The sequence below is a fragment of the Miscanthus floridulus genome, chromosome 2 (genome assembly GCF_019320115.1).
Source record: "Miscanthus floridulus cultivar M001 chromosome 2, ASM1932011v1, whole genome shotgun sequence".
Taxonomy (NCBI): Eukaryota; Viridiplantae; Streptophyta; class Magnoliopsida; order Poales; family Poaceae; genus Miscanthus; species Miscanthus floridulus.
This window is the reverse complement of record NC_089581.1, coordinates 22,142,931-22,162,848: the sequence shown is the minus strand read 5'-3', so window position 1 is coordinate 22,162,848 and position 19,918 is coordinate 22,142,931. Positions and strand designations below refer to the sequence as shown.

General features: G+C 48.0%; 2 protein-coding genes across 3 annotated transcripts; one reads left to right on the top strand and one right to left on the bottom strand.

Annotated features, from left to right (window-relative positions):
- The first annotated feature begins 759 nt into the window (after positions 1 to 759).
- On the top strand, positions 760 to 5,206 carry LOC136538179 (uncharacterized). 2 transcript variants are annotated; one of them, XM_066530159.1, is made up of 7 exons: positions 760 to 1,035; positions 1,521 to 1,755; positions 2,514 to 2,599; positions 3,334 to 3,480; positions 4,019 to 4,142; positions 4,282 to 4,571; positions 4,741 to 5,206. In XM_066530159.1, exons 2-7 carry the CDS (start codon positions 1,551 to 1,553, stop codon positions 4,831 to 4,833), a joined length of 945 nt encoding a protein of 314 aa, XP_066386256.1. In that variant the 5' UTR covers positions 760 to 1,035; positions 1,521 to 1,550; the 3' UTR covers positions 4,834 to 5,206. The 2 variants fall into 2 exon arrangements, with proteins under 2 accessions (XP_066386256.1, XP_066386255.1); XM_066530158.1 differs by having other exon boundaries at positions 761 to 1,035; positions 1,512 to 1,755; positions 4,741 to 5,204.
- LOC136538180 (uncharacterized) lies at positions 5,102 to 5,729 on the bottom strand. The gene has a single exon (XM_066530160.1). The coding sequence runs from the start codon at positions 5,623 to 5,625 to the stop codon at positions 5,356 to 5,358; it is 270 nt and encodes an 89-aa protein (XP_066386257.1). The 5' UTR covers positions 5,626 to 5,729; the 3' UTR covers positions 5,102 to 5,355.
- Between the last annotated feature and the right edge of the window lie 14,189 nt (positions 5,730 to 19,918).

Sequence of the window (19,918 nt, the reverse complement as noted above, 5' to 3'; positions counted from 1 at the left end):
GATTTTTCGGAGTTTGGGTTAATCCCAAGAGATGATTTGTTGGGGATGAGTTCGTAGGTAGTTGAATTTCTCGCAAAATTTGGGAGTGAATCATAGAGTTTTGAGTCGGATTTCGTCGATTTTGTTGTCGCCCTTTTTCTGTTCTTGAAGGCATCGATCTCCTGTTCTTCTGCTTGCACACAGGGTCGGACAACAGGGCCAGCGTAGTGTGCCACTCGTCCTTGGCTAGTAGGCCCGATCACTCACGTGCAGTAGGCAAGCAGCACCTGTTGTTCTTCGTTTTTTCCTACTTGTTCATCGTGGGAGGCCGAGCAACACGAGCCGCGTGCTCCCAGCGCTAGAGCAGCGCTCGATCTAGGTGGGCACTCGCCCAAGCGCCCAGGTCCAGCAACCGACCGCTCTCTCAGGTGCTCTGCTCAGCGGTGAGCAGCTCCACCGTTCAAGCCCCTCTCTGTCTCCCACCATCTCTCTATGTGTCTGACGGCAAGCAGCATCATCGCCCACACTTCTCTCTCTGCTCGATTCTGTTCGATTGCATTTGCTCGCTTTCCCCAGTCGCGGACAAGGGTAAAACTGTCACGCCTTGGCAAAAAGATGGAGTCAGAAATTTACAAAGCTGAAAAAAATACGAAATAGCAAAATAGCGTGAAACACATCTTTCATAAAGGCATTCTGACGAAACCCACAAATTTAAGGGCATTCTAGCGAAGCCCACTCCCATAAGTGTAAAATTCCCATTTACTCCCTAAATTTATGCAATAATTTTTTTTTTCTGACTGCTCCTGGCGCCGTTCCCCTCGGGAATTTCGACCGCTTTCTCGATCGCCACCTACACGTCTGGTATTATTACTTCCGCCCGCTCGCCTCGCTTCCTTGCCCTCGCTGCTCCCCCACGAAAAATTCTCGAATCCCCCGAACCCTAGGGCGGCAGAGGAGTCGTGCTTCGGTGACGGGCTTGATTTCGTTCGCTCCCTCCCGCTGCTGATTCGTCGCCCTGTTCGCTTGTTTCTCATAGCCGGAACGCGGTTACTCTCGGTGAGTTTCGTCGTCTTCTGTGTTGCGTTTTTTTTTGTTCGTCGGAGATCGGTGGCATTTTAGTGGCGGAACCTTGGGCTTCTCGCGCGAATCGTTTTCAGTAGGGCGCAAGTGCTCTTTGAGATCGAAGTTTAATTGCAGTTGTTGATAATTTCTTATTCTCCCTCCCTTTTTGAGGAGAGATTGGGGGGGGGGGGGGGGGGGGGGGGGGGGCATTCGGACCATTTCCTTCGTCTATGGTATGGACTCCATGGCTTCCTTGTTTTTTCATTGTAATTTTGGCTAAAACTTGACCGTTTCTCATGGAAAATTTTGGCCGGTCAGTAGTACTCCGACCAAGTCTTGTACAAGTGCAATTCTCCATGCACCTAATCTCTTAGTCAATTTCAACTTGGTTGGACCTATAACTTCAGCGCCCCTGCTGAAACTGTACTTAATTCACATTTTATATTTCTTGACTGTTGTGGTGATTGAAGTTGTTGCAGTGAAAACTAGAAGAAAAGAACGGCCTCGGAATGGTTAGGAACCAGGAACTGGAAGAGGTGGTCCCAAATGACTTGGACCCTCTTCTTGGGAGGGAGAACAGGGAGTCTCAGTCATCGGTGGAGCTGTCACCGCCACAGCCAGCAACTGTGAGCCCGCCGGAGATTGGGGATGAAGAGACCGACGGCTCTTCTGCTGCGTGCTGCCGCATTTGCCTTGAGGCCGAGTCTGAGATAGGTAATGGTCCCAATGAGCTACCTCAGTGCATTTTCGTTATGCCTGTTAGTTCACTTTATTTCAATTCAGGAATGCTTTTGTCTGGTGTTAATCTTCTGTGCGGTTGTAGCAAGATGAAAAAGAAGAATACTCATGATATTTTGCTTACCTTGTCTATTGGTCTAACAAAATTCTCTGCACTGCATTTATTGTGTGACTAATAGAATATGATATGGCTTGGTCACAGGATACATCCAACAAAATAGGAACAGGAATGATATCTGATCTGAAGTTCTGCACCCAGATACCACAAGCATTAAGCCTTAACTAGGAGAATAAGCAAGATGCACAACTGACTAGGTTGCATAAGTTTTTTTTGCATTCCCTATGCTATTAGATAGAAATCAAAACCTGTCTTCTTAGGCTATCAGCATTTTCCTTGACGTAACTGATTTAATGACTACCCTGGATAATATCTGCAAATGCTGTTGTGACATCTGAGTCCTGTCAGCCACTTACAAGGAATAAATATTAGTTTGCTCTTGTTGAACAACAACCAATTTGTAATTCAGCCTTGTGTGTGAATAAAATGAAATGAATTGCCTGTGTATCAGGATTCAGGATGTGTATTGGGCTAACATTTTGTTTTGGGTAATTGTACCTGTAGAAATGCTTAGGATACAATATATTTGTTGGGTGAGTTTTATTTCCCTATCCAACCAACCAATGATGTAACTGTAAACCTTGTGATTCCATTGATTCTTTTAATGTTTTTGCAGGTGATGAGCTAATATCACCTTGCATGTGCAAGGGAACTCAGCAGTTCGTTCATCGTTCTTGCCTTGACCACTGGCGGTCTGTTAAGGTACACCCAGTGCTTTCCTAACATCTTCCATGCCAATTTCCTTCAAGGACATGCTGTGTGCTTTTCGATTGTATTGTCAACAATAAATATCTTTAGTTTGGTAATTGTACATGAAGACTTCAGTGTGGGATAGAGGGAACATATTACATAGAAACCTGCACAAAGCAGTGGTGGGCTAGTTGAAGTTTTATATGGAGAGTAATGCAGCTATCATTGATCAGGTCATGTTGTATTGTAGAATGAGCAGGAAATAGCGATGCTGCATAGATTTTAGGTTTTGTTTTCCTCTGGTGGTAGTAGATGATTGTGCTCCTGCAATGCACAAGAACCCAAGCCTTTTTCTTCATTAACCATTTTTTTTTCTTTCAAATGGCAGATTCTGACATTGCAAAGATGTCATCACAATCAGAATTTTGGTGTGTACTGCTCTTCAAGCTATCTTTTTTTTTTCAGCTTGATCTGGAGGTTAAACTGTAGAATGCAGAGTCTTGGCTGCCATTTCCGTGCCACGTAAAGTCTAGCTGCACTAAACCTTCTATTAAAGTTATGCTTGAACTTGTGCTCCTTATTGGCCTTCAGTGATTCTCTTCGCACTGATTTCCTAGTTAGATGTTATGGGTATTCAAGTACAGTATCTTAACTGCTATCTTCATTAAGTTGTCTTCTATTTATGTGGAATCAATGGAGAATAAAGTTATGTACTAGTTCTGATTTTGATATTTCATGCTTTTTAGGAAGGATTTGCATTTTCACACTGCACAACTTGCAAAGCTCAGTTTCATCTTCAAGTCGAGACCTGGGAGGATAACTCATGGCGTAAAATGAAGTTCAGGATCTTTGTTGCAAGGGATGTTCTCCTCGTCTTTCTTGCTGTACAGCTTGTAAGTCTTTAACATTTCAAAGCACTTAAGTTACGCATGTGCTTCTTTCACAGAATGAATCTGATAGCTTTACTTTTGAGACGCTCACGTTATGATTCACCTATGCAACTCATATCATGTTACTACATTTGAAACGTTGTTCTATGCCTTAAGTATAATCTATTTCATTCTTTCTACTTGTTCAGTAAAATAATTAGAAGTAGTGAAATCGAATCTGTTTGCTGTTTCACTCAACTCCTGGGTATAAATTGTGATTCATCCTATTGCAACCTATATCATGTTACTACATTTGAATTGCTATTAATTCCATAAATATAATTCATCTCATCATGTCTACTTGTTCAGTTTAATAATGAAGTCATGAATCGAATTTGTTTGCTGCTTCACTCGACTCCTGGGTATAAGTTATATGGTGAATATTTGTAAAAGAGATACGTAGTTGTAGAAACATGATGCAATGCCATAGGACAATGTGTTTTGCTATCAAAATTTTAGCAAGTGAAAATTACTTAAATCACATTGTTTTTCATTGTTGCAGACTATTGCTATTATCGGTGCGATTGCATACTTTCTAGACAGGGATGGAAGTTTCCGGAACAGTTTCAGCGATGGTTGGGACCGCTTCTTGTCAAAGCACCCCATACCATTCTACTATTGCATAGGTAGGCAAATTGTCTGTTTTCCTATCCATTGTCATGAATCATGATGCATCCGTATTATAGTTGATGTGTGCATTTTGGTTATTTACAGAGGAACTTATTATGCCTCTGATAGAAAATTGACTGTATGTTTGAAATGCAGGTGTTGTGGTTTTCTTTATGCTCCTTGGATTTTTCGGGCTGATAGTACACTGCTCATCCTTCAACGACAACCAGGATCCATGCCTGGCTGGGTGCCGGAACTGCTGCTATGGTTGGGGCATCCTGGACTGCCTGCCTGCTTCCTTGGAGGCATGCTTTGCCCTGGTGTTGGTTTTCATCGTTGTATTTGCTATCCTTGGCATCGCCTACGGCTTCCTCGCTGCAACCATGGCGGTCCAGAGGATCTGGCAGAGGCATTATCACATCCTGACCAAAAGGGAGTTGACAAAGGCAAGCAACTTCCCTCTATTATAGATCAGTATTCTTAATATCAAGGGCAAGCAATGTGCATATTCAATTGATCCATTCAAATTATAAGCATTCGAGTACGTCAGTGATGTGAGGATCTTAATTTTTTTTCTTTTTCAAGGTAGCTGAACCTTGCACTTATGTTATGCAGGAATACGTGGTGGAAGACCTTCACGGCAACTACACGGCGCCGAAGCTTGATCCGGAGCACGAGGAACGGCTGAAGATGCTGAAGCTCCTCTAGAGAGACAGAGAGAGAAAGAGGTGCACGCCTTCCTGTATCCATGGCAAGGGCGTCAACATGGGTGAATCCTCTCTGCGTCCCAGATCACAGAATGATCAACACATAACAGTGTACAAAAAGATGAAATCCTGCTTGGACCTGTATGAAATCCCTATAGGTTCTCATGAGTTTCACCTTCTCGGTAACCTTCGTTGAAGAGTTCTAGTGCCGGTGGCTTTCGTTTTTCTTTTCTCCGAAAGTGTACGCATGTTCATCTTTTTCTCTTTCCTTCTTTTTTTTTTATAAAACGATTGAAAGTTTGTTGTCTGAATTGATCCTGCTATTTCGTTACCTTTTTAGCGTCCGAAGCAAGAACTGTATCAGTGCGCAGGTTGTGTAACAACTGTGTGGTAATATCCATTCTGAAATATTATTCCGTTGCTTGCAGTTGTTACATGATTAATCACAGTTTACACGACACATTATACTTTCACTTGTTGACTCGCTAGTAAACTGAGCACGAGAAGCACATCACGGCTAGCATCAGCCGGTGCCGGTGACGCCGAGATCCTGCTTCCCGTCCTCCGTGCTGGCGCCGAACACCGGCCCGCCCTTGCCCGCGGCATCCTCGACCGTGTCCTCCAGGTTCCTGACAGGCAGCCCGCGCTCGTCCAAGCCAGATCGGAGCTCCGTCCGCCGAGTCTGCCGTCTCTCCTGGCCCTGGGCAACGCCGCCACCCGTGGTCGCAGGCGCCGACGTGTAGGTGGTCGCCGTGAAGGCGCCCTTCGGCTGAGCTCCTTGCGCGCCTGACATGATTGCGCTCCGATGCTCCCGGCGTGGCGGCGTCCGTCGTCCGGTCGATACGGTGCTCGCCGGTGGGTACCTTGCTTTAATAACGTGGCTTGTGGTAACGTGTCGTGCCATCTGTACTGAGCTGCGGCCACGTGGAATCGAGTTCCTCCAGAACTTGAACACGTGTGTGCCATGCATAGCTTGAATGCTTGATCGTGTATGCAATGCACCCAAATGGCTCACGGCTTCTGTTTATAAAAAGAACATTGATAGTCCGCTCTGTCCGGATGGATCCGCACACGAAATGACTGAGCGCGCCCCCCGACTCCTGTCCTATCCCGTGATTTCCCGCGCTCACTCGTTCGCTCCGCTCGTCCGCTCCTCTACATCCACTCACTGCGCCGCACACCGTTCTCCTGGCCGCCCTCAGGACGGACGCCGTGCCCCACGTGCCAGGTCGCTGCCGCCTCTTCCTCCCTCCCTCCTCGACCTCCATGCAACCCCCATCGAAGACGAGGACGACAGCGGCGGCTCCGACGAGGTAGGTCGGTTATTCTTTGGATCCGAGCTCTCCTCCTCCTCTGGATCTGAGAGACATGGCGGTGGCTTAGTGTGGCAGAACCGCCCGAAATAGCGTACTTACGGAGGCGCTCGTCTTCCACCAGACACTAAGCACCCCGAAAGCAACTACAGCGAGCGGTGTCCGTCGGGCACACCCCGAGGAAGAACCCGAAAGATCCACATTTTTCCCAATGATCCAATAATGAAAACGAGTTACAACACAAGTCCATCACATACATTAGAGTTTCTTAAAAAGTACATTATTACAATACCAAATACAGAGTACAGAATGATAAACTGCGGAATATTAAAAGATAACATCTAGCGATAAGATAACGAGGATTTCGTCTGAGCCCACCAGAAGAATCCTCCACACAAGGTACTCCTTAAGCATCACCTGCAACAGGGGTAAATAAACCCTGAGTACACAATGTACTCGCAAGACTTATCCGACCAGTGAGAATACTTTTTCGACTCCAAGGAATATGCTAGGCTTTATGGTTTGCTGGTTTTCTTTTAGCAAAAAGCAATACTAATAGTGAGTCCTTATTGATACATTATTATCATCAGCCGTATTAAGTTTTCATCTAGTCAATCTATATAAGCATTTGTTCTACTTTCAAGCAAGAGTTGAGCAATCAATACTGTTCCTTCTCCTTTTTCCACTTACAGTTCTTACTACGGTGCTAAACCGCAGACAAGCCGTACCGGATAACCCGGCGATTCGCGAATCAATGTGCCTAGCTGGGTGCCCCGAAGACACACGTCCCGCTTGTACCCCAGGCACAAGCAGGACTAACCCACCACTCTCCTGTCCCGGGTGTCCACGTCCCCGTCCGACTCCAAGCCCCCGCCTCTGAATCCCGGACTCAGTGCGGTGCAAGGACCTCCACCACCTCCTCTTCCCATCAGTCGGTCCGCAAAGAGCCGGATTCGGGACAAGAGAGTAGCAAGTCTTCTATGCGCCCATACCCAAGTATGTGCTCGGGACAATAGTCTGTGACTTGCCTAGAGTCATATGCAACGACCGGTCCTTAATCGACACAAACAGGGAAAAGTGTAACCAGGCTATGCCCTATTAGCCGCAGGACACAACCCCTCACACCCACCAGTACCAAATCCACATCCCTATCCGGTCACCATTTTCCTTTCCATTATTTCATCATGATATCATAGTTTAATCACCTGTTTGCGAGTAACGGCAGGTTACTCACGCTACCGATATCCTGAGCATAACAACTACTCGACATGTACTAGTAGGACTCATGGTGGATATATTTATGCATATAGTTTCCATAAAATGCCTGTAACGTAAATACAGATCATATAATATATTCAGTGACCATTTAAAAATAGGGGTTATGCACCGGGGCTTGCCTTGGGTAGGTGCCGGGTCAGCAAAGTCAGTACCAATAGGCTCCTGGGCTCCCTCGTATGTGAAGAGCTCCTCCTCGTACTCCTCGATCACCTCGTCGTACTCCGGCTCACCGACGGGTACGAAGTCTACCTGTTTGAAGGGTCGAGATGGCGACTAGAGGGGGGGGGGTGAATAGTCTTTTCTAAAACTTAATCGCGTCGACTAACCGATACAAGTGCGGAATTAAAACTATCGGTCTAGCCAAGACTATACCCCACTATATATGTTCACTAGCACCTTGCAAAGATAACAATTATGCAACAAAGGTGTCGGGCTAGTTAGAGCTCTCCTAAATAATTCTAGGAGTAAGGTTACACAAACCTATGCCACTAGTACTTTAAGCAACAAGGGAGCTCCTACACATGCTAGTAAGCAAAAGCACAAAGCTAACGATGCTCACTAGCAATGCTCAATAACAAGGCAACCAATGCCTAATTAGAGAGCGCAAATACTTAGCTACACAAACTAAGCAATGTGACTAACAAGGTTACTAAAACCAAATTAGCCACGCAAGGGAGCTACTTCTATGCTACACAAGCAAGAAGGTAATTAGCAAGCTACACAAGCTATCTAATTACAAGAGCAACTACACAAGCTTAATATGTATAAAAGTAATTGCAAGCTTGTGTAATGGGGATGCAAACCAACGGGAAGAACAAGGTTGACACGATGATTTTTCTCCTGAGGTTCACGTGTTTGCCAACACGCTAGTCCCCGTTGTGTCGACCGCTCACTTGGTGGTTCGGCGGCTAATTAGCATCACCCGCTAAGCCCGCACATCAGGCGCCGCAAGAACCTACCCCGGAAGTGAGGGTAGCTCAATGACACGCTTTACTAGAGTTGCTCTTCGCGGCTCCCGCGGGGCGAGCACAATGCCCCTCACAAGCACTTCTCCGGAGCACCGCACAAACTTCTTACGCGCTTCGATGGAGACCACCACCAAGCCGTCTAGGAGGTGGCAACCTCCAAGAGTAACAAGCACCACCGGCTTGCAACTCTATCACCTAGTGCCACTCGATGCAACCTCACGATGCAATTGCACTAGAATCGCTCACTCACACAATCGAATGATCGCTATCAAGTATGTGTGAGATGGAGGGCTCCTAAGCACTCTCAAGCATGGACACAAAGTCCCCCAAGGTGCTCCACGCCAGCCATGGCCGAAGGCCACTTCTATTTATAGCCCCAAGGGCTAAACTAGCCGTTACCCCTTCACTAGGCAACGGTCGGGCCGACCGGACGCTGGACCTCAGCATCCGGTCGCTCGTAGATGACCACGTGTCCCGGTTCCAACGGTCACTTGACTTGACCGAACGCAGCAGCTTTCAACTGACCGGACGCTGAACCCCCAGCGTCCGGTCGTTTCCAGTAAGGTACCGACCTCGACCGGACGCGTCCGGTCACACTTGATCGGACGCAGCCAGCGTCCGGTCACACTCCAGCTTCTGCGTCATCGTACGTCAGCTTGACCAGACGCAGCCTGCCAGCGTCTGGTGCATTCAGATCTAGCGTCCGGTCAGTTGACCGACGCCAGCATCTTCGCGACCAACTCGTTCTCAGTTCAAATTTCTTCACCCTTGCTCCAATGTACTAACCACCAAGAATTTGTATTTAGCGCAATAGAAAATAGGCATTCCTTTTTCCTGAAAGCGCCGAATCCCCCAAACCCATCTCACCCCTGCAAACACCACCTCATTTGTAAATGTGCCAACACCACCAAGTGTACACCACCATGTGTATGTGTGTTAGCATTTTCACAATCATTTCCCAAAGGATGTTAGCCACTCAACTTGCCACGCCACTCGATCCTAGCGACAATGCAAAGTTAGATCACTCGAGTGGCACTAGATGATCGATATGCAAACAAGTTTGCCCCTCTTGATAGTATGGCCATCTATCCTAAACCCGGTCATAAACTTCTCTACACACCTATGACCAGTGAAATAAAATGCCTTAGGTTATACCTTTGCCTTGCGCATTCCATTCCATATCCTTTAATGTCGATGCAACACATGCACCAACACGATCAACAATGATATGATCCACTTCATATCATCACATGATCATATTGGTTCATCAATCTTGACTCTACTTGCTCTTCATCGTTGCCATCGTCCATCGGCGACAAGTCTTGCTCAAGCTTCACCGCCACGTGGTCCATCACTCCAAAGCCTTCGACTTGCCCTTCATGCTTGCAACCGGTCCATCAAGCCAAGTCTTGTCTTGATCTTCTCCACCTTTATCACATGACTCAATGTCATGTCTCATGTGCATTTAAGCTCTTTCATCATCACATGTGTGAGCTTTGCAACATCTCCAAGCCATTTTCACCTTTATGACATATGTTGCTCACACACATGTACCTATGGACTAATCATCTGTGTATCTCATATAAACACAATTAGTCCACCTAAGTTGTCACTCAATTACCAAAACCAAACAAGAACCTTTCACTGTTCATGATCAACATGAAATGACGATGCAATGATTAACACTACGGCAACAGAAATTCTCAATGCAAAAGTACCTCTATTAAACTGCTAAGTGATATCTACCCACTAAAGTGTAAGCTACGTACCAGCGCTACTAACAAGTATGAATGTGCCATACATTCTTACGGTGACTACGGATACTCCTACTCCTAATGCCAGTTTACGATACATACACTAAAGCAAGGATAATAACTACGCCATTAAACGACTCGCTCTACGGCTACCAATTTTACAGCAAGTATATAAAGGTCTAAGGACCCTACTGTAACAATTTCGAAGCTAAAGCTATTGTCGGTTCGCCACAACAATTCTTGCAATTATTGATCGATATAATTCTAAGCTTTCTATTTAAATCTTATGAGCCTACCATCCTAACAGCTAATGGTGAACTAACTCTACTAACAGGTAGATGACATTTTTAAGAACCTAACAAACTTAGTTTTGCTATTTTTGGACAACCATGCAATTTAATACGATTTTTCGAAGTTGGATTCATAACAGAAAAATAAATAAGCATTTCTAATTCCAGGAAATAATGAAAATCGAAACCTCTTTCGCTAGCCCACAATGTGTGGCTCGGACAAGCGCGTCACCCCGCCCGCGCGCGACGGTAGGCCAGCACGTGGCCCAGCTGGCCAACGGCCCGCGACGGGGACGGCCTGCGCGTGAAGGCGATTATGCACGGGCACCCCCGACGTACATGGTATTTGCTACGAGACCTACGGTACTGTTTCGCTAGTCTGCAGTTTTACACCTGCACCCTCCAACTTCTACGCCTTCACCGCGGCGAAGTCCCTGGCCCCCCCAGGGCGCGCACCGGCGCGACAGCATGGGCACTAGGCGACTACGCCGGCCACACCCGAACCTCTACGGTCTACCTAAGGGGTCGATAGGTACCTTGACGACAAGTCGAAGCTACTGGAGGCGACACGGCGAGCAGAGGTGCAGTGACGAACTCCCTCCCCGGCTGTGGCTCCTGTCCTACAAAGGCGGCCGCGTTCCCGTGAGCAACAGCGAAGGCGAGACCAGCACATGAGCACGCGAGCACCAGGGAGTACTCACCAACACCATGGTGCTGACGGTTTGGTTGGAGGCGGTCTGAGCAAGGCTGGCCACGTGAGCTCGCGGTGGTGCCCGACGGTGGCACTACCGCGGCGGTGGGGCTAGCCTGCTGCGAAGCTACGGCTGTAGGACGCGGGATGCTTAGGAGGACATGGTGAGACTGTGGGTGCACTGAATCGCCACGAGGTGTACTGCAGGGCTGGCTCGTCGATGGAGGGCGTCGGCTCGGCCTTATGGACCCGGTGGCGCGGTAAATCGAAATTGGAGCACAGTGAGGTGAGAACGGCAGCACAGTAGAGTAGGTTGGATGACCGGCTGCCTAACGGAGCTACAAGCAAAGCCAATCGAAACGTGGTGCAACCACTACGGCGAATTGGGAGAAATCGTCACGGCGGCAAGGAGACAGCGGAGACAGGGGAGGTCCTAGCTTGGCTCGTCTGCGGCGTCAACGTTCGGGCCAACATCACCACTACAGACAACGGGACAGGCGGGACGTACCCCCAGACGGCTGCCTACACGGCCACAGCAGCAACACGACGAACACGGTATGGCGCCATTGCTGCAGTCAGCGCCCGACACCGACGCAAAATGATGCGACGCGGAGGTATGGCGGTGCAGGTGGGCGTCCAGCGCGCAAGCAGCCAAGGAAGTCAATGGCACAGTACCGAGCGTAGCCGCTGGCGATGCGAACGCGGGACCCGGTGCGACAATGGCCACAGCGGGGCAGGGCAAGGCGCTGGCAGAGCACGGTCGGCGACCAGGGCGCAATGCGTCAGCTGGCGAGGCGAGCAGCAGCGGGGCAGTGGCCTTGGCGCGCAGGGCGTGCGCGCGCACAAACGCGACAATGGGCGCAGTCGGGTGATAGCGGGTGCGGCCCGCGCGGCAGAGCACGCTGGCAAGCGGGTGGTGACCGCGCTCAGGACTCAGTTAGGGGCCGTGCACGGTTTTTAAAGCGGTTAGAAAACGCGTACGCCGTGTTCCAAACGCTAAGCTAATTGCTAGATGCGCAAAGGGATACAGCGAGCCATCAACCACAGTCGCGATATTGCGCTACTCCTTAAGCCAATTGTTCTACAAATAATGCCAAAGATGGCTTCGTCGACCTCTTCTAAAACTTACGCGAAGGATGTCGATTCGAATGGTTTCGCGTCGAATCCCAAACCCGACCCCCGGGACGTACTCGCTAGCCATCCATGTCTTCGACCGCACATTTTTTTATCGCCGTTCGTAAAAACGTTTTATAACATTTTGTTTTAACAAGAATTTGATTAAGATAATAAACACGTTACGTGACGCGAAACATAACATTCGCTTTCCCGTTTCGTCAAAATGTTTCAATGCCAACATTGATTATAAAGCCTGTCATACACATGTGCACATAATTCAGATGCTTACGAAATGTTTCAGCAAAACATTACAATGTAACACCGGGGTGTTACACTTAGGTTTCGGCAAGCTCTAGGGTTCTATTCCCCCCCCCCTCCAGCGAGCTCGAAGGTGATGGGCCAGGGACTGTTTTGTACTCTCTTTTTTTTTGCTGTTTCTCCCGTGTTGCAATGTATTTTTTTATGTTGCAACAAATAATTTTTGAATGTTGCAATGGGATTTTTTTGTCGTTGCAAAAGATGTTTTTGCGATGTTGCAGTACTACTGTCTGAGATGTTGCAGTACATAATTTTTCGATGTTGCAGTACATATTTTTCGATGTTGCAGTACTTGTTTTACGATGTTGCTTTACATGTGTTTTCGATGTTGCAGTATATGTTTCTCGATATTGCAGCACTTTTTTCGATGTTGCAGTACATATTTTTCGTTGTTACAGTGCATGCTTTTCAATGTTGTACTACATATTTTGCGGTGTTGCAGTATTTATATCCTGATGTCGCACTGCATAGTTTTTCCATATGTTTGTAATGTTGCACTTGAAGTGTTGTGCGGTGGGAGAACAGGGTGCGTTGGGAACGAGGGACAAGGGTGCGGTGGGGAGCGGAGGACAGGGACGGGTACCGTTCTATTCCATTCTATACGCGGGGGAGGGGGTTCGTTCTATTTCGCGCGGGGGCGGGCGGGCTTTGGGAAGGAACCGACTTTCAAACGCACTCCGCGCGCTGGACATTCGAGCACTAGAATCGCCGTTATAAAAAATTAGGAAAGAATAAAAAAGAATTCACGGTTCGAGCCCATCCACCCGTTCTGATTTGCAAGTGCTTCGTCAAGGCCGGCCTTGGACGAATTGCGGCCCATGTGGACTCAAGCCCCGTTTGGTAGCGCTCCCAGACCAGCCCCGGGAGCTGTTTCGCGACTCCTCCTACCAAACAGGTACCAAGAGAACAGCTTTCTTGGAGAAGTCCCGTGATTTGCGCTGAGAGGGAGTGAATATGAGAGATGGCCGAAAAAACTAGCTTCCCTCGGCTGCTGCTTAGATGCGCGGGCCCTGGGCGAGTTTGCCCCTCAGCGTGCGCGGGGAAGATGGGGCATTGTCGCCAGTGCAGCCACCGGCCATCGAGAAGGATCCGCCGGGCCGGGCTGTGCGGGCACGGTTGTCCGGGGGCACGCGGCTGTCTGGAGGCACGCCAGCACGCGCTCGCTTTGGTGTTAGAGCGACGACGAGGTGGAGGCGTGGAGCACGACCGCGCGGCGAGGAGGAAAGGGGCGCGGTGGCCGGCGCAACTGGGGGGGGAGGAGGAGAAAGGGGCCCGACAGAGACCAGCCGAGCCACGACGCACTTCCTGGCGGCGGCGATTGAGATTGAGAAGGAGAGTGCGGCCGCGTGATGAGGAGATAAGGTTAAGGAGATGCGGTCATGCGGATGCGGTGGGACTGCGCATGGCTACGACGGTGTGGGGGACCAGATAACGTTGGAAAAGAAAGGAAAAGGAAATAGAAAAAGAAAAAAGAAAAAAAAGAAAAGAGGGGTATTATGGACATTTCATCATTTTAGACTAGCAGACGAAGTTGTTTTGCCAAATGGTCTAAAAACTGATTCAGCTCCGTAACTGAATCTGCTCCACAAGTGAAGCCATAACCGAAACTGAATCTACGGCGCCGAGCTCGGCGCCAGAGTGACTGGCGCCGAGCTTCCTTCCATGTAAGTTTGCCCTAGCCCAGGGGCTCGGACCAGAGACGCTGGCGCCGAGCTCGGCGCCAGCATCGGTGGTGCCGAGCTAAGATCCATTTTCTGAATTCTTTCTGCCAGAGATCTATTTGTGAGAAACTTTCGAAAAAAAAGCTAAAAAGTAAAAAATTCGGCCGTCCGACGGGTGAGTGAGGAGTGGTCACCGACAGGAGGCGCGCCAGTGCCGCCCCCTCGGCTGCGTGAAAGGGCTCCGAAACTGCAGCGAATATCGCAGCAGGGCCGCAGGGGGGAAGTGGCCACCGCACCAGCAGTCAGTCAGTCAGCAGCAGGGGCTCTCCATTTCTCCCGTTGCGCACACAGTTTTTCGGCCGTTTGAGAGGCACCCATCACTCGTCAGGAGTTGAGTTGGACAGGACACGACGATTATTGGCCGCCGTCCATGCAGGCTGCATGCGTCTGCCGGCCGGTCGCGCGCTGAGATTTCGCCTCTCCGTTTCAGCCGCGCAGCAGTGGATCGGATTCGGATCGCGGCGCTTTTAATTCGCGATCTGGGAGGCTAATCCGAAACAGACCGCGTTTAAGCGTCGTTGGACAAGCGTCGGGGTCACCAGGGAGAGGGCGTCGACTTCCTTCCGCACACGCGTGCTCCAACACTAGCTCCTCTGAAAGTGAAGGTATTTAAAAAAAGAAAAGAAGAAAGAAAGAGAACCATGAGACCATGACCAGTGGCATGACCATGACACGAGAGGGACGAGTAGGATCACCTGTAGTAGTTCTTCAGTCGTAGAGGCACCAATGCTGCGCTGCTCAATCTGATACTACGTACAATCTGATATGGTGGTCGGTGGTGTGTGATGCTGGCGCTGTCAGGGCATGGACCAATAATTGTACGCCTGCCTGGTGCCTGCCAACTACCAAACAGCCTACGAGCCGGTCCGCCAGGCAGGCCAGCCTCGTTATAGGCATCTCATGCCGTCTGCAACGAAAGACCCATCGCTAAACCTAAACCTAAAATAAATTTCCAACATAATATCTATAGCCTTCAACAGAATATCTATATAGAAGACTCATTTTAGATGTCAAGAGAGGCATAATCTAAATATAAATATAATCTCTCCTGTAGACCCATTTACAGAAGGTCTTTTAGGTCTTGTTATTGGATAAGACAAAAATATGTATTGAACCCTTTGTCTGTAGGGACAAATGAGTCTTGTATTTTGGATCGTAGGTCGTGGGAGACTATTTAGTTACTGTAGTCCCTCCTAAAATTTCTGTCACATCGAATGTTTGGACACATGCATAGAGTATTAAATATAGACTAATTATAAAACTAATTGCACAACTTGCGACTAATTTGTGAGATGAATCTTTTAAGCCTAATTAGTTCATGATTTGACAACGTTGTGCTACAGTAAACATATGCTAATGACAGATTAATTAAGCTTAAAAAATCGTCTCGTAAATTAGCCTCCATCTATGTAATTGGTTTTATAATTAATCTATATTTAATACTTCTTATTAGTATTTAAATATTTGATGTGACATAAATTTTAGAAGCGACTAAAGAACCAAATACCCTCTGAGTCTCATCGCATGCCTGCCCGAAGACCGGAATAACATTCTTCAGCCTGTTCGACAGGCTATAAACGATCATGAATTATTTACTGCTGATTGATTTATATGAGAGAAAAATACTATTCTAAGTTATAAAGCGAACATGACACGACTCCCGACAAGTCGCCGCTGATTTCGCCGCTGCACTGGGTGATGCGATGTCATTAGTACTAGTAATAGAACCAGTAAAGAGGTCTCTCATGCTTGACTCTCGCCTGCCGTACGTTCCCCAACCACGAGCTGCAACTGCAAAAGACAAAGAGGCCAAGAGCTCGCTCCTCTCCTCCATTTCATGTGGATGATCGAGCACAAAAACAGCCAGCCCAAGTCCCACTTGAATTGAACGGACACGAGATGGCCGTTCATTTGCGACAGACACCGATCGTGATCGGGACGGCTCGGGGATCCTCCCTCCGTGCTGTTTTTTTCCAAGTGTAGAAACCTTCCCAGGCGTTTTTCCGCCCATGAAATTTCGGCCTATTTTGATGGTGTCAGGAAGCGGACGCAGAGGCCAAATCAAACAAAGGCCCCTCAGCTCCACAGCTTTTTCTCAAATAAGAGGTGCCATACTGGCATTTGCTAGCCGCGTCATATGACTGCTCCACCAGTACATGTGTGTACTACTGCATGTGCAGCAGTCCGACGAGGCCTCTTTTGGCCAGTTGCAGTTGGTGGCGGGTCCGGCGATCGATCCCCCTCTGATCTCGCCAAAGCGACATCTGGGAAGCCTGCCTGATGCACTTGGCCACACAGCAGTGTATCTTTCTCATCAACCAAGTGCACTTGCACGCAACTTTGCTGTCCAAATGTTAGGCCGCCTTGGTTCGTTCCTAGTAGAAGCTGCCGCATGCATATGCCTGCATTGCCGGCACGGGGGCTTGAAAAGCGACATCATTGCAACGGAAACGAAAGGCAGCTATGATGTCTGTGTGTTTCGGGGATTCAGCCCCGGCCATGCATGCAATGCAACCAGTTGGCTATGGAACCAGCTTTGGACGGGTTCAAGTCAGGGCACGCGAAGAACCGCCCAGTTTTTTTTTCTACTACAAATGCGGCGAGGCACTGTTGAGTGTGCCTAATGACGCACGCCAGCCTCACCGGCTCCTCGATTTGTTTTGCGCTTGTGACGATGACCAGATAAACTGCGGCGCAGAGTAGTAACAACCAGATTCCAAGCAGTCGACGTCGAGACGTTTAGACTTTCATAATGAGAAAACGATCGGCATCAGGAGAGTTTGGTTGGATTGATCAGACGACCCACTAAGAAAGGCTTTTCCCGTCCTTTTGCAGGGGCCACCCTTATATATTACGATAGAAAATTCCCACGAACATTTCGTATTGTAAAAGGGAGCGAAGCGATTCACCGTCGCCATGATATGCCCGTGTGACTCGGATATATACTATATGCCGGCCGGTAGGCGATAGGCTTGTCTTCGCCGACAGCCATCACGGGCAAGCTTCTCGGTACTTATTATTCCCGTGCGTGCGCGCATGCGTGTTCTGACTTCTGGTGAGGCACCATCATGCGAGCGCTAGCTACTGCGTCGCGTTTATATATCCATCTGTTGTTCAGTTCAGTCCAGGTGAATGGAATGAACGGGCGGCTCAGGGCCGGCGTCGTTTTCAAAGTGGATTTCATGGATGGCAGAGACAACTTTCTGCACTTATCTTCTCTCCCCTGAAATAGCGAAACGCAATAGTTTTACAAGAATATTTTTTTATTCCTATAACTTTATAATTTTTATTTATATTAAGAGGAATGGTATAGAAAATTCTTGTCATATATTCATATTAATAATTTCTAGATAATAAAATAATACAAATTTCTTGTAAAATGTGGAGGATGGATGGACGTGGTCCACGTGGAGGCCTGTTCAGCCAAATGGCCTAAAAGTTGGCTCCGTAGAGCCTGGACAGAAACCAAACAGACGCATAAATTCCTCTAAAAAATAGGCGCATAAATCATAGAAAATGTGTGAGCTTAGCTCTGTACGAAGAGCCAATTTATCAGCCTCTCTCTTTACGCAATGAAATATTCTATGAGCTAGCTTTGTAAACACCGCTGAAGCTAACCTTAGAGTTCTTTGATTGGTGGCGTGAAAAATTGCTTAGGATAGACAGCCACTTGCAGACATTCATCATGTTCGCTTATGTTTGTTTGGCTTATAAGTCATACTTTTTCAGTCAACGAATAGTATTTTTCTCTCACACCAAATCAGTCAACAGTACTTTCAGTCATGTCTTATCAGTCAAACAAGCCCAAGCGAACACGACATGATTTTAGCAGCCTATTATGTAGTTATCTACATAAATACTTTTTAACAGTGGCGGATTTAGGCATAAGCTGTGAGCCCACTTGGCCCCATGACTTTTGCCAAAATAAGTTTAGCCCTTTTCATAAACTTTGCAATTATATGTTGATTATGTTAATTAGCTTAAAATCAACAAGTCTAATGTCATAAGTTTTAAATCCTAGATCCGTCACTGCTTTTTTAACAGAGCAAGCAACAACCAAACATATCCTCTCTCGTAGCCTAGCCACATCGACAAAGGGTTGGGGTGCAGGCTGTGATCATCTCATCAACCTGTTCGCTTCTTGGTTTTAGCCATGGCTTATCAGCCAGCCAACAGTATTTTTCTCTCACAACAAACCAGCACCAATCAGACTTATCCGTCCAGAAACCAACTAACGAACAGACTGAAAAGACTCATGCGTGGAAAGATTCGGACTAAATAATAATAATAATAATAATGCAAAAGCAAAACGAAGTACTCCGTACCAAGCTAGCTCCGTACCCAGGCATCTATCGTACGCGAACGCGAGGCAACGAGAAGACACGCGAACTCGGCGGGCGCTGCCGGACGGCACGGGGACGTGGTCCACGTCGATCTCGCCGTTCGCCGTTGCGCTGCTGCGCGGTCGCACACGCAGTGGGCGCCCGTGAGAACGGACCGGATCAGATCGGAGCTCGGAGGCCACGACGGGGGTGCCTCCTTTCTTTGCCTGCCCCACCTGCCGGCTCGGCTGCTCCAGCACCAGCAGCGTGAACGGCCGTGCGCCCATGCCATCCGCAACAACGCTTCGATCGTGGTGCCGCTGTGACGGCACGGCGGTCGGCTCCGCTTGGGCCGTACGTCGCAGCGGCATGTCCCTACCAGCTGTGGGCCTGGTTGGTCGCTGTGGGCTTTCGACAGGGATATTGCGCGTCCATTTGGCGAGGAGATCGCACGGGCCACTTCCCGCTCACGTTTCTTTGACAATTCTTGTTTACAAGTCAGCGCAGTCCAGTCCTCAGGTAAATGTATGCAGGAAAAGTCAAGATTTCACAGATTCAGAATTTAGTATCTGTCACTGCTATACACCTTTCGCCTATTTGGACACGTCGCGCTCCATGAAGAAGCCTGCAGCGTCGTCGCGTGAAGGGGAAGCACGCACCGCCCGTCTGACGAGACGGCGACCGGGGTAGCTACCCGATCCCGACGGCAAGTCGGCAACAGGTGGCAGCCGTCGTCGGTATTAAGGGTGTGTTTTAGTTCGCGAAACGAAATTTTTTTTTGACGTAACATCGGATGTTTCGGGGATATCGAAAGGGGTTTTCGGATACTAATAAAAAAACCAATTACATAGCTCGCCTGAAAACTGCGAGACGAATTTATTAAGCATAATTAATCCATCATTAGCGCATGTTAGTTACTGTAGCCCTTATAGACTAATTAGTCTTAAAACATTCATCTCGCAATTTTCAACCAAACTGTGTAATTAATTTTTTTTCGTCTATATTTAATACTCTATGCATGTGTCGCAAGATTCGATGTGATAGTTTGGGGTGAAAATTTTTGGAAACTAAACCAGGCCTAAGGCCCTGTTTGATCGTACGGTAAAACTTTAGCCCTGTACTTTTAGTTTTTTTTTTCAATGTGGATCAAACAGGGGTTAAAAGTGAGCAAATGGTTAAAAACTGGGCTAAAACTTTTTACTCTTAAGGATACTCTAAACTGGGCTAAACTCTCTCGGGACGGGCGCTGGACGCCCCATACCCCTTGCCGCTCGTATACATGGCTGTGCATGAATAATTAAATAAGGGTAAATCA

Excerpts from the sequence above, each read along its gene's own strand:
- LOC136538179 (XM_066530159.1), top strand. The coding sequence starts at position 1,551 with ATGGTTAGGAACCAGGAACTGGAAGAGGTGGTCCCAAATGACTTGGAC. Across the intron at positions 2,600-3,333 it reads ACCACTGGCGGTCTGTTAAG|GAAGGATTTGCATTTTCACA; the intron begins GTACACCCAGTG and ends CATGCTTTTTAG. Across the intron at positions 4,143-4,281 it reads ACCATTCTACTATTGCATAG|GTGTTGTGGTTTTCTTTATG; the intron begins GTAGGCAAATTG and ends TTTGAAATGCAG.
- LOC136538180 (XM_066530160.1), bottom strand. The coding sequence starts at position 5,625 with ATGTCAGGCGCGCAAGGAGCTCAGCCGAAGGGCGCCTTCACGGCGACC.